The sequence below is a fragment of the Drosophila erecta genome, unplaced genomic scaffold, assembly GCF_003286155.1.
Source record: "Drosophila erecta strain 14021-0224.00,06,07 unplaced genomic scaffold, DereRS2 tig00000021-arrow-pilon, whole genome shotgun sequence".
NCBI lineage: Eukaryota > Metazoa > Arthropoda > Insecta > Diptera > Drosophilidae > Drosophila > Drosophila erecta.
Genome location: NW_020825198.1, coordinates 16968070 through 16982543, shown reverse-complemented (window position 1 = coordinate 16982543; position 14474 = coordinate 16968070). Strand labels below are relative to the sequence as shown.

The following is a 14474-nucleotide window of genomic DNA, read 5'->3' as shown; positions in this document are numbered from 1 at the left end:
AGGGGTGAGAAACACACGTATTTATTAGATTTATGGCCTGGCTTTCATGTCTGTTCTGTTCTGTTCTGTTCTGTTCTGTTCAGCTCAGTTCTGTTCAGTTTGGCTGGGTTATAATGGATTCTGCCAAGTGTATTCACACAACTTTTAATGTATTGGAATTTCTCTCTGTCTCCCCGTTTCTCCGCCCCGCCACTTCTACACTTCTCCATCTCTGTCTGAAATGCGCCAACATCGCATCCGTCGCACACCCGAAGGTACTAAAAAAGTAAAACTCATGTCGAAAGCGGTAAGCTGTGGCAATTGACTGAAACTGCCGGTTTAAATTAGAAAAGTTTGCACAATGTAAGTGTACAACTCTACAACTCCCCCTCGCTCACACATACTCGTACACTCGCATAGCAGGCACACACACAAACAGATACAAATACCCACACATGAGCGGCACATTCGAGCGTGTTAATTTAATGCCAGGATGCCAGGACACAGCACTTGCCATTGATGGGCTCTCCAATGAAAGAGATGTCTGCGCCTGGTCAGGTCCAGGAGAGGATGGGTCCAAAAGTAATACTCGTTCGGAAATCTATGGGCCGAACAACTGTTTACGTCTAATTTACCTACGATGATGTTGCGGGACGGGATAATTCAGCAGCTGTCGAAATAAAAGTTCAAAAATGTCACAAATTACTTTCAAAACTGTCAGAGTCCATGATTGAGTAGACCATTTTCAATTACTTGTGTCATTACTTCCAATAACCCTGTTGTTTTTCTCTGCAGGATTATTAAATTACAGCATTTTCAGAAAGTACTCTCTGCAAATAGTTTTCCTAGCTCTCCTGTATTTACTTTTTAATATTTATTCAGCAGTTCCCAGTTCGCAACATCAGCATTGGCAAATCAATAAATAAATACATAAGCAACAGCCGGTTGTCCATAATAGATTTACTCCAAGTAATAAACAATGGTTTTCTGATAACTATTCAAAATACGGCTTATATTAACCAGATAAAAGCGTGTTTCCTGTATGAAATTCCTTTATGTGAAAAGAAAAGAATTTTTCGTGGCTGCTTTGCGCTATTCACTGGGCCATAACTATGCGGTTCAAGTTGATAAAATAACTTAATCTAAGCAATGCCAAGCCCGAAATCCGATCTGTGCATATAATCCACTTATACGACCTGTTCGTGTACGCACCTCAACTCAACATTAAGGGATTTACCCAACTCAACGATTCCGGGATATTTTTTGCACACACGCACGCACTCCACGGGGATAAGGAAGGAGATTCATATGGGGTCCGGTCCCAGCGCTTTCTTTTGTTCCGAACAAACAGCCATAAATCCTAGCCAAGTTCAAACTATATCTGCTGCCCCGGACCGTTCTGGGAAATTCATTTTTTTATGGCGCACTTATATGGAACAGGACAGCGTAGCCCAAAAATCCATTTCACTTATTCCCATGCACTTTTATGGCCCTAGTCCGCCAGCAATTTTGCACATTAAAAGCGAACTTTTTACATGACATATGTATGCCACTCTCCCGTCCCCGCCCCCGCCCTCGCCCCCGCCCCGCCACCATTTTTCTATTCTTCGCAACCGCCCCAAAAATATAACTAACACAAATATACATTTCATATTCATGGTGGGGAGTGCTTAAAAAGCGAAGAAATTAACTCGCCTAAAGTTCTGGGGGAGGAGCTTGCGACATGTGTAAAAAACCAGAAAGAGGAGCAAGTTGCGGCTGTTGGGGTGAAAGTAGGGGATGCTGCGAAAGTAGAGGCCTACTTAGCACCCCCCTGCACAGAATGTCCCCTGTTCTCCGGCTGCCACACTATTTTCTGCTTAGTCGGCTCATCTGCATTTTATGGTCCAAAAATATCACAATTTTTTCGCATTTCATTATGGCGCGCTATGCGTGTGTGTGCCACTGCACTGAGGGAAAATAGTATGTATTTTATAACCAATTCTAAAGAAATGATTTTTAAGCTTGTTCTCATCAGAAGTATAACATCATTCACATATCTTTTTGACCATTTTTCAGCATTACTATCTTTAGCCATATAAAAACCCAACATAACCATCTTTAAAACACATTACTAGCTGAGATATTTTATGTAGTAATAAAGTGAGCAAGATTTCTTCGAGTGCCCCGCCGTGCGTGTGTTTGTGTCCCAGCGAGAACTTAGCAGCGTCATTTAGTATGCTTCATTTCATTATGTTTCTTCCCGTTCCCCACCGTTAGCCCCATCGAGACCAACCCCAAACTGCCTACGTCTACGCTCCGTTTTTAAAACTCTTAACTTTCGCTGCAACCGCAAGCATTTTGGGCCGCATTTTGTGGGCAATCCTTCCTTCTCAGCCTGGTGCTCGTTTTTTGGTCCCGGCAAACCGTGCGAGAAATTGTCCTCCCTATCATTCTGCCTCTCGCATTTTCCCTTTCCCTTTCTTTTGGGTGGGTCCTTACCAATTTCTCTTTTTTTTTTCTTTTTTTGCTTTTGATGTCGCCTGCACATTTTTTTTCCAAGAGATATCTTGGTTTTTTCGCCATCGTACTGCGTAGGAAAACTCCTTTGGGTGTCCCTGCCATTTGCCTCGCACTAAGCCTGCTGCCATCTCTTTCTATACCCCATTTGCCGTCCCGCTCTGTCAGTCATTTTTTCCTCGTAATTTTCATAAGCAGCCGTTAGACGTTGGATTTATGTTTTTAAACGCCTTTTAATATGCGAGAGGATATTCGCGCGTAGCACCAGATCCCCAGCGAACACAAAGCCACTCGCAAAATGCCGCATAGCCAACGTCCTAGCCACGCCTCCCCTAGCCTCCTTTCTCGTTTCTCCTTAAAGCCTTAAGCCACCAACTCGCCTCCCTAACATCCTTTTGGCTCCTTGCTTGTGGCTGTCTACTTCTTGGTAACGCCGCGCAAATCCAGTGAGAATGCGTTTAAAAAAATATTATAATAATAACATTACGTAAATAATTGTTGGCTGCTGTCGGTGGGGCGGGGGGAGGTGCGCGAGTGGGGCTGGTAATTTCGGGGGGCGGGGTGGTGTTTGGGAGGCACGCGCCTCTGGAATGGCAACGGAAATCAGCTGCGTGTTGATAAGCACGCATATAGCTCCAAGGAAAGTTGCTGGCGACCGAAGGATCTTGGCAAATGGAGGGGTGGGCGGCAGGAAACAGGAGGCTCTGCCTTCGACTTCACTTCCTTGTATTATGTGTGTGTGTGTGTCTGTAAATGTATTTCGAGCAAGTGTGTGTGTGTGTGTGTGCGTGCCATTTGCGTGCGTATTTTTGGTGTGCTTTGCGGTTTGTCGTTCAGCCGAATCGGTAAAAAGTTACCCAGCCAAACAAGTCGAACAGGAGTATATGCCCGAATAGTTCGGAACCTTTTCAGAAATTCTTCTTTAGGGAATTACCTTTAGACATACCTTAGAATGTAAGAAACATACAGTCCGAGGTGCAAGAATTGGTTTGGATAGTTTAGGGGGCTTTGTAAATTACAATTACTTTCCCTGAGACACCATGTACATTATATCTCAAATTTAAAGTTAATTCTTAAGCCCTTATTACAGGTTAAAAAGTAATACTTTCCGTAATGGTATTGGTTAGGGTTCATATTAATGCACGTGCTTTAGAAGTGCTAACTTTAAGCTTTTTAATAGGAACCATTAATATTTAACTCTCCAATTGTTTCCTACGAAACCCATAAAGATATTTGTTTAAATGCCATCCTTCGAAAAGGGTATGTATCAGCATAAAGGAGGCCAGTAAGAAAAAACAGGGCACATTTGTAACGCGCTGTCTAACCGGTACAAAATGTGCGTGTGGCAAGCCAAGAAAGGGAGGGGAATCGCTGTTGGAAAGAGAGGGGTGGATGCGAATGGCTGCAGACAGCAGCAGTTCGCAGTGGTTCCTCCTTGTGCCTTCGCTTTTTTGCCGAAATTCTGTTGTCATCATCACTTTAAGAGAGCTGGTGTTAAGGTGGCATTGTGGGTGGGCGAAGGCTGTTGGTTGGTGGGTGGTGGATGGTGGGTAGGTGGTTGCAGGAAGGCAGAGCAACCGACGCCTGTCAGACACAAAGTTATCTTCGCCTCGACTTGGCAGCCCCGTTGTTGTTGTCATCTTCCGTTTTTAATTTCATCTGCCATTTACTGCTACTTATGACACATCCTTTTGCCAGCCCACCTCGAACCACACACACACACACACACACACACACACACACCGAAAACCACGAAACCGGCTGACAATTTTTGGGGCTGCTTTTCCTGGTTTGCTGATGTTACTTTTTTCCTCTGCACTTTTATACCCTTTTAGAGAGTTCTTTTGTTGGGCCATAAACGGACTCAAAGCACTGGGCTGTTGCATTGTATTTTACGAACGAAAGTCACAATTATTTGCTAAGTGTTATGTCGAGGCAACTTCAGAAAAATTAGCCAGCTGTTGCCCAACCAGAAACTACTAGTGGTTTAATGGGCATTCTACTCTTACGTGTTATACAGCACATTAAAAGTCTTGCTTAAAACCAAAAAAATAGTATAAAAGTAAGTTTTGAACCAGTTTTAAAATGAAAAAAGCGATAAGTATTAACATATTTGGTCTTCCTAGATAGCCTTCCCCATTTAGAGTATATAATTTTGGGTGGCTTATTGCTTGTTCAATATACATCAACTTTTTGGTGTTTTTTTATGGAACTTACCTTGGGATGTGCACGGCGCGGAAAAGCTACTTTCGGATCGACCTGCGTGGAAAATGGAGAAAAACAGAAAAAAACATAGAGTGAGTCCGGGAAGTTCCGAAGGAAATCGTATGCTTAATGACATTTAAATGAAAAGAACATTGCGCACAACTCTTCATATTAATAGCCGCGCATAAATCTTGCATAAGCCTGCACTGCACATTAAATGAAATTGCCCCAGGGGGAGTGGTGCTGGAAGGGGGTGGGAGTGCGGGTGGTGCTGGTGGTGCGGGTGGCGACATGGGTGGTGTCTGCTGGTGACTTCAAGCTGAGCACGCACGAATTAACGCGTAACAAATTGGTCGGCCAGCGGGCGTAAGGAGAAAAAACGAGCAGCTTCTATCCAATAAGCAGCGTCATTAAAAATAATTAAAAATCATAAAAATTCAATTTTAAGCATTTCTGCCTCCTGTCTATCCTTCGGCGTTCAGCCACAGCTCGTCCTGATTTTGCCGCTCGGTCGTCCGAGCTGTGGCTTTCATATTAGTGCAAGGACACACAGCTCGACTTGACAGCTGAAATAAAAAATCAGGGAGCGAGGGTGGCACTAAATCCTGGCATCTGAAGTGCTGCTGTTGCATTTATCCGGGTATCTCAAGCCAATGAAGGAGCCGCAGCAAGGAAGCAACGCAATATCCTCTGGCAATGGCAATTCGCACATAGTACATATTGTACGTTTGTATGCGGAAAATCTGTCACAGGATAGGCAGGACATGCGGCTGTTCTTGTTGCTGCTGCTGTGTTTGCCGTTTGCCGTGTTGATTTCCTGTGTGCAGGACGAAAAACAAGAGCAGCCGCATGGCGGGAAATTGATTTTTAGATTAAAATTAAAACTAATCAGCGCTGAGTGGCGAACGGTTTGGTTTCGGAGGATGGCGATGCTTTTGCCTTTTTGAAATACATCAGGCCGAAAAACCGTAACGAAATGAAATGAATTCGTTTCGTTTCGTTTCGTTTTGCGTCGCTGTGCAGCCAAACGGAAACACGAAAATCCCTGACCGGCCGAAAGTCAGGAAGACGTGTATATGGTGGCTATATAGATATAAACATTACACGATTCACTCGCACATAGATGCAGTTCCAGTTGCGAAACAAACAAAACGCTGGCCGCGGCTCAAAAAAAATTCCACATAAATGCTGGCTGTGCATTTTATTTACAGTTGGCAGGCATAAAAGGATGATCGGATGGACATCGGACTGAAGGACTAGCTGAAAACAGCGCAGATCCACTCAATTAGGCTAATGCCAATGCGGCGTATGCGTAATGCGTGCGGAATATCATTACAGCGGGCCTTCACTGTGCTCGGCTCCGGCCAATCAAATGCGATTTCCACCTATACAAAATGCGGAAGGAAGCCACTTTCGGAAATGTATTTATGCAGAGCAATGAACAGCGTTTGCCGAAGCTGATTAATTAAATGGATAAAATAGGATGCCACCGGAGATGCGGACCCAAAGCTCGAAACTCGGAGACCAGAGCCCGGAGCCCGGAACTAGGAGCCCGTTGCTCCGATCCCGTTGCCTGGAGCTCAAATCCTGGAGCCAGCAATTTACTCTGCCTTTCAGGTGATGTCTCTAGCTTTTGAGCCATCCGTGTTAATACATTTATGATTGGGATAGGACAATTGCAGGTTTAATTTGTGTTGGGTTTGCCAGGGTGGAGTTAATTGACATGCGTAACGCAGGTGGGTTGAGTTTTGAAGAGGAACCTATTTTTATTGCGGTGTTGTATCGGCACTTCGGATTGCTGAGTTTAGATGGGTTTCTAGTTAGGATGTGTGTTTAAAGTCGTCAACAATCAATGTTGGACACTATAGGGGATTTAAATACGTGGATATGGAAATCTAGGCAAGGAAAGGTGTTTTAATATTCCTAGGGGGTATGTTCTTAATTTGGCTCTGCCAGAGTTTCAGATACATCTCTTTGTAAGCTGCTTAAATTTTGGAGTTTAAAGCAAAGAAGAAGGAAGATTCCTTCGCCCATTCTAATGGTCGCACTTTTGAAAGATGTTTTGATTTGTTTAATATTCTATCGATAAGGCAAAAAATAAGTTAATTTCAGTCTTGTATTTAGGAAGTCCTGTAAAATTTTCTCTGCGCACTCTGCGTTCCATCTGGTTTAAACTCCGTTTTCAAATATTTACTGGAAAATGGCACACCGGTGCTTTGTTGAATGTAGCAAAAAGGGAGAAATCATCAAGAGCGCACCTGGAAAAAATTAACCATTGCAGCTCATTTGATGTTCATCGCGCCTGTCATATCAGCTAATTAAAAATTGTTTGGCGTTTGGGCCATGATTTTTTGAAAACTTTCATATGCCTTTTTTGCCTATACTGTTATGCTTTGACTTTCTAATTGCTGTCAATAGAGGGTATGGGGAAATATTGGGGCTATGGGCATGGGAACGATGCTTTTGAGCAAATATTTAACATAGTTAAAGTGGAGTTCTCTGTTTGGGTGAGTGAAAATGAGTGAAAAGGAAAAAAGGGCGAAAAAAGCGAAAAGCGAAGAGTTCGTGTGTAACATTTACCTTTTTGCCATCCAGCTCGTGTGTGCCTTGGGTGAGTACCTTATCTACGCTATTTGGATCGCTGAATGTGACAAAGCCGAAGCCTCTGCAAGTAGATTTGGAAGGAGATGTAAACAGGAGACGGTTAGCGAGAAGTTCTGCAAATATTTACCCAAGCCAGGAGCCAAGTAACTGAACCTGAACCTGAATCAGCCCGAGCCCGAGCCCGAGTCCCAGAATCAGAAAAACAGAAAGCGATAGGGAAAGAGAAACGGGAGCCTCGCCCAGGCCAAAGTTGAACCTGCCATCGTCAGTTTAGCACGTGCGCCAATTAGGCGCTCAAATTACATCAAAATATTGCCAGGAAAGAGTGGCTGAGGCTGAGGGGGCCAAATGAGCAGTCTAAGGCCCAAGCCCCAATGCGCCATCCACAAATGCCCCCTTTTCGAACTGTTCGAAGGCAGACGCTTACAAGCCATTACGTAAGCAGCGCCGTCTCGTTCCACGGTCGCAAGCCCCGTCTCTTTCTGTTTCTTTCGTCCGTGTTGTGATAAACTTATTCTTGTTAAATATTTAATTAAAATGCTTATTATCTCGCACTGCATTTTAATGAGTCTCCCATGCCAGGGCAACGAAACGAGACAGCCAAAGACAACAAACCAGCTCAGAGATTTTGGGCTGTGGTGGCCCCCCATCCGCCGCCCCCCTTCAATCCGCTCCCTGCAACCCCCTGCAACCCCCTTGCAGCCACGCCTGTGTGCACGTTTATGTTTATTTGAGTTTTGCCACTTGGCAGCAACGCTTAACGACGCTTCGTCTCCTCGCTGCGAAACACAACTTCTTTCAGCCCGGCCCAGACACATGCTCGTATTTGTCTTGCTCTTTTAAGCCCTCCACTGCTGGCACCACCCATCCGCCGTAAGCCACCCAATCTGCACCACCACCCCACTCAATCCGAGCCCAACTAGAACCGCAAGCACAGACAGTAATTAACGACGATTTTATTGCAATTGTGGCAATTGTTACGGTCCTGATTCCCCTCAGTGTGGCCCACAAACCAGGCGCACCAGTCGGCCCAGTTAACATTGCCAGGTCCAAATGGTCAGCTGGCGGGGGATTAGAGCTAAGCAACCCATTTGGCATACAAAAATGCTTCGAATTCAGGAGTGTCATGGTCAATATGGAAATGCTTAGTGCAGGAATGATTGTAAATGTGATTGACTTGAGAGTTCATTAAAAAGTAATCTAGTTTTCAGGAAAGCAACCATTAATAATAGGAGCTTTGAAGAGTTTCAACCAAAAAATGGTATTAAATATTTAAGCAAACTTTTCTTAGAAATTTAAGACTAGTTGCAATAACAATGTTAGTTATATAATATTTATTTTCATGGCTTGTATCCTAGCTCAGTGTGCGAAAATTGCAGACTAAAACTGTCTGACTTTTATATAATAAGTGGCATTTTAATGGGCTTGTGTCGGAACAGTTTTATTTTATATTCTACCCTGACCTTGCGATAAATCATAGAAACTAAATATACGGTATTTATAATAATTTACTAGCTGAAAGCTACGTTCTGTCTATACTGGCGTAATAATTACGGAGCAATTAATGTGTACAGCTGCTTTCATACTAAAGCGAGCTACTAGTTTAGCTGATTGCAAGTGTTTTTAATGGGAAATAAATCCTGTGCAAAATATATAAAATGAAAAGTGTCTTCTCTGAGCCTTTTGTGAAATTTAATCATTATGGCATGCAAGCGAATTAAAGGCAAAATGTTAAATGTTATTCATTAAGATTTTAAGACAGCAATGTGGAATAATGCTTGCGTGTCCTAGAACACCCAGTAATTTTCATTCCCCTCCCACAATTAGAGCTCCATTCGTATAGCTGGGTTAAGCCCATCTCAACCCTTTTTGATCCACTTTTGACATACAGTTTTATTGTTTGCGTTTTTCCATACAATTTACTTGTCAGTTAAATCATTTGTAATTGAAAGTTAAACAGATAATGCGGACATGTAATTGTTTCATTGAAATTTTATTGCTTACTGGAGGGCAATTATTCATAAGCAAGGATTAAAACTGAGGTTGCGTGCACTAAATTTAATTCGGAAAGTATCCTCTGTGGGGATCACCCCACAATTCATAATCCTTACAAAATGTTTGCTGCTTTCCATTTGACATTCTTTCGGGCACATCGCATCGGTGTTTTGCCATAGAAATTGCTATTCAACAACGATGCCAACAAACAATGGCTTGTTGCAAATTTATAAAAACAATTTGCATATGGAAAAGGATTGCCCGGCCTGTTTTGTCTTTGATTTTCCCCACCTTCCCACTTCCCACTTCCCCCTTTCCACTTCCCGCCTCCACCCAACTCCCCATCTACGTGCCATGGATAAGTCATTATTTGTGTGCTTGTTGTCCTGGTTGGTATTGGCTTTCTGGATTCTCGTACAGCTGGCACGGTCTGGTACATATTAAATAAACATTTTATCGTATTTATAGACGAACAATTTGTGCAATGTGCAATTTGCGAAAAAGAGGCCTGCACCTATTAATATTGATTTAAATGGGCGATTTGGGGGTGGAATGAATGGGTGGCGGAGTGACTCGGTAGGCGTAACTTCAATCCAATGTTCAAGTGGGTCACACAAAATTGCAGAACAAAAGCAGGAGAAGGCCGAGTGCCACAAAGTTGAGGACAGAGATTGTTGCAATTTCTGGGGTGACGACACGGGCGGTGGCGCTGGGGGGGCGGGGCTCAAAGTGAAAAGCCACAAATTTAAAAGGCAAAACTCAAAAATAATGTGTCTCCTGTGTGCAATTTACTCACAAATTCAGATTCAATTTATGCAACTCGAGGCAGAGCGGCATCCGCACGAGAGACAGAGTCGGGTATAGCCTCAGAGCGGGACAGAAACAGAGCCAGAATGGTGGAGCGCTCAGGATAACAACAGAATGTGTGCAGGCAACAACAATGGCGAACACACACACACAAATGCACAGCGAAAAAAATGAGTCCATAACTGGCATTTGAAGTAAACTAGTTTTATGCTAAAAGGGGTTTTAGAAATTAATTTTTGGAAGGTCATGCTGGAATAAACTAATAGAAATAGATTTCTGAAAATTACAAAACAAAGAGGGAAGTGTTTTTTAGTTTTTTCGATCAATTTCTGGGATTGTTTATTAATGGTTTATTATTGCTTAAATAGTCCTGAATTTGTGCCGTGTGTGAACTTAGACAATGAAGGAGAAACTAGGCAACAACAAGGGCAAAAGCAGAGACATGCAGCCTCCGACAAGAAAATAGGGTTTTGTGGCGGGGTTGCCGGTTGGGCGGTGGGCGGTGGGTGGTGTGTGGTGGTTGGTTGCTGGGGGGTTGGCTGTATTGCGCCGCCAGCCCCTCACACACCCACCCATCCCCGCCTAGAGAACATGCAACTTGGGTTGCTTGTTGAATTTTATAAAGCCGTTTCAGAATGCTAATGAGCGCACGCACACAAGCTGCCGGCAGCCAAGGATGATGCTGTGCGATGCTAGCCCGGAAAAAAAGGGCGGGAGGCCAGGTGCGACAGGTGAGCCCACGGAGAAGGGGGCGTGGCAATCATGTAACACATACAAACACCGCAGACACGTACCAAACAGGGCCAAAAGGAGCGGGGCAGGCGAGAGCAAAATAAAAGTGTTATTTGAATTGGCATGGCAGAGCTTGAGAAACTTTGTCGAAGATCCTTGTTGCTGCTGCTCCTGAGCTTACGCACAATTTAGCAAAACAACTTGCATGTATTTAGTCCGTAGATACTCATACCTGTGCAAGAATGTGGATAGTTTACCCGAAGGAGGGGCGGCAGGGAAATAAAGGAGCCATCCTGGCCAACTCAGAGTGTCTGCAGTTAAGTTGGCGGTTGGCTTGTGGCTGGCGTCTTGGATTACCGTAAATAATCTAACTAAATGAGTTACCAAAACGGTCAAAGTTCACATCAAGGTGTTGTCTCGCACATGTGTGTGTGTGTGTGTGTGTGTGTGCAGCTGGGTGTGCGTGTCTTTGTAATGGGAGCAGATAACCATATTAGAAGTCCTAGCATATGTCCAGTGATCAGGTGCAGGGCGATGATGAGGATATTCCGCCCCAGGCAATTGCCAAAACTGTAACCGAAAGCTCATTTAAAGGCAAATGACGGCTGAAGGGTTGGATTTCGGTGTGGACAGGGTAAATGGAATTCGGGATATCCAGGCCAAAGATTAGATGAAATTGAGTAAGGTTCAAGTGCACTAAATGGAAATATTTCTCAAAGGGATTATGGGTTTTTCACACACGGCCCGAAACCTATTTAAATAAATATTCAAAAAATAAAATATAAAGTGCAATCGATTTCACCAAGCTTAAAGGCAGATACAGCCATATCAAATTCTTATCTTACCTAAATTTATATTTTTGAAAAATATCAATATTTTACTTAAACAATGGCTCTGAAACACGATTCATACAAAAGCATACAAATACTGTAATTTAATATTGATCAATAAGAAAAAAACAATTCAGCTGTTTCCCTCCTATTCAATTGACGTCCAATTTGCGTGATTTTGTGCGGCGTGCAGTACTTAGTATGCACGGTAAATGGAACCTGCAGGATATGGAAATCCTGTGACCCCAGCACAGGCAAACCCATTTTCTTATATCTCTTAATTGCCTCAACCTGAACTGACCTCAGTGCCAGACAGAATGACAAACTACTGTGAATTGCTCTTGAAGTCAGCGGAAGTAAGAAAACAATTGTCTCTGTGTCTCCGGCATCCCCCACCGCATTCCGCCCCCTGTTGGACCCGCCCATGCTGCCACCCCCAGCCCAGTTAGCCCCGCCCACGCTCTGCGGTTCAGTTTTCCTTCGGTATTGTTAATATACAAGTTGCAGTCAAGGCTGGTAATGGAGGCGAGCATTATTTTGTCTATGCGCTGCTAAAAAGCCAAGAAGCCGCAAGCCATGCCCTCAACCTTAATGCTGCAAAGGGGCAGTGGGGTGGGGGGCTCAGCGAAAGTAGCTGACGGCTAACAAAACTTTCAATCCGAGGAGGTAGGCAACGCATATTCAAATGACTTTTTCGTGTAAAAATTTCGAAACAACAAAACAAAAGCGCCCCGAACGAACAATTGCGAAGAGGAATGCAACTTAAGACGACAGTGGAGTGCCCGGCGGGGTGCGGGGGCGCAAGGAGGCAAGGACCAGGGGGCGTGGCAGGCGCAGCCAGAGAGCTGGCTCTTCTAAGTCCCGGCTACAGCGAAACGTCAAATCCCGAGCGCACTAACAAGCACTTGCAGGCGGACCAAGATGCCGTCTTTGTGCTCTGCGTCCTGGCCAAATGTTTTGCCGGTCGAATACCCTCGGGCTAGAGATTGGGGATCTCAGTTTTAGGTACAGTTCATGGAGGATTTTTGACCTTTATTTTATTTATAGAAACACAATACAATGCATTTTGAAGTAGTGAGTTTCGAAATTAAAAGGAAATATAATTACTTATATTTATTTCAATAACTTCACGGAACTTCACTGAAGGAAGTTCATGACTTTGACAAAAGTTTACAACATTTAAAAGCGCTTGTATTGTATTGGAAGTTTTAATAGACATGGTTGTCTGTAGTTTTACCGACTTCTATTATAGAACCAACTGACTTTCTTTAAGAACTATTAGTTCTTAACAACTTGATGTGCGTAATAGAGTGGCAGGATGAGCAACTGGTTTATTCCGAATTTGATTTAATTTGATCCGGTTTGATTTCATCTCGAACAGCGCTCATCGCAGAAGTGCGTGGAATCTGGCATTCGATGCGATGAAGGCGTTCTTTCTTGTATTTTTTCTCAGCCACCCCCTTGGCGGCGCCCCTGCCCCTGCCCCATCCCCGCCCCACCCCGTCTCCGGCTGACTGCTGCCGTGTGAAGTGGGGCCGCGTGCATGAAACTTTCACAAGTGGCTTCCTGCCTTGGCTCGCCTCGCACTTTATAAGCCTACACGGGCTGGGCGGAGGGCTCTGCTCTTTCGAGGGGAGCCAAATTGGGCTGTTGGCGGGGGAGGGGGAGGGCAAGGGGGTAAGGACACAGTAGAGGCGCCGCCCACGCCCATTTTGCACGTTTTTATGCCTTTGTCTTTGTTTCGTTTCGTTTTGTGTCGTGTCGTTTTCCTGGGCACAAAAATGCATCCTTGAACACGCACACTTAACTGGGCCTGCGTGAGTGGCAACCTCTTGCCACCCACGAAACCCACCCCCTTTGGACTCCTTGGACCCAACGCCTCTTCACTACAGACAGAGAAAAGGTTGACCAAATATAGTTTAACGTGCCCCACAGTAAATGCATTTCCCTGAACCTCTGAAAGTCAGCAAAGAAGTTATTAAGAAAATAAGGAATTCAAATGATAAATGCATTTCCTTTAGCAATTAATACTAGCATGTTTCTCCGCATGCATTTTTTGTGTCCTGTTTTCCTTTCTAGCTGGCTGAGGCTACTCAAGCCTGGCATGGAGACATTTAAGACGACTATGTCGCCACCCCGTCAACGACGTCGAGTCCACCTCGAGTTGTGTGTGTGCGTGCCCTTGCGTTGATGTAAAGCCCCCACCCACTTGGTCCTCGACCCCACCTCCAGGAGCCCATGCCCCCAGTTCGCTATCTATGCGTGGGTCTTGGGTAATTTTATTAATCCAGGCACAGGAAGAAGGCGCTGGCGAGGCAGCCCGAAAAGGGGTTTTTGCCCAACATTTCGGCTAAATATTTAAATGGCCTGGCCATTATGAAAATTTATCGATTTAGTGACAGTTTAAGGACACACATTATGGCCGGCCATTTGTTATGTTTTTATGGTTTCGTCGTATGCCTGCTGCTAATGTCAATTTTTGAGTGTCGTTGCCACATTAAATTCTGCGGCATCTGGCTTACAAAAAGTCTCGAGTCGGTGCAGAAAGGTGACTTTATTTTATAATTCATTTTATCATTATGATGTAAGAGTGCGGTGCGCACAGCAATTACAAGGGAGTGAGTGATTAGGGGGGTCTGTGGGGATCATAAAAATATTCCTTCCTTTGTGCTCCACCACTTTTTTCGGGAGGCTGGGTTTTTCTTTTCATACAAATTCAAACATAAAATGCGCATAAAAATGCGCGGGGCGGAGGAAAGCGCATGAAATAATCAACAGTAACAATGGCGAGGAAAAGTGAAATTCTGGAGCTGGAGCAATGCT

General features: G+C 44.2%; 1 protein-coding gene across 7 annotated transcripts in view; it reads right to left on the bottom strand.

Moving 5' to 3' along the window:
- LOC6543693 (RNA-binding protein Musashi homolog Rbp6) overlaps positions 1 to 14474 on the bottom strand; it is a 165849-nt gene that overhangs the window by 85757 nt on the left and 65618 nt on the right. For all 7 annotated transcript variants that reach the window (XM_015158528.2, XM_026976626.1, XM_026976627.1 and 4 more), the window contains 2 exons: positions 7264 to 7348; positions 4696 to 4737 (listed from right to left, as the gene is read on the bottom strand). In XM_015158528.2, coding sequence (XP_015014014.1) covers positions 4696 to 4737; positions 7264 to 7348 — 127 coding nt within the window. The remainder of the gene's footprint in view (positions 1 to 4695; positions 4738 to 7263; positions 7349 to 14474) is intronic.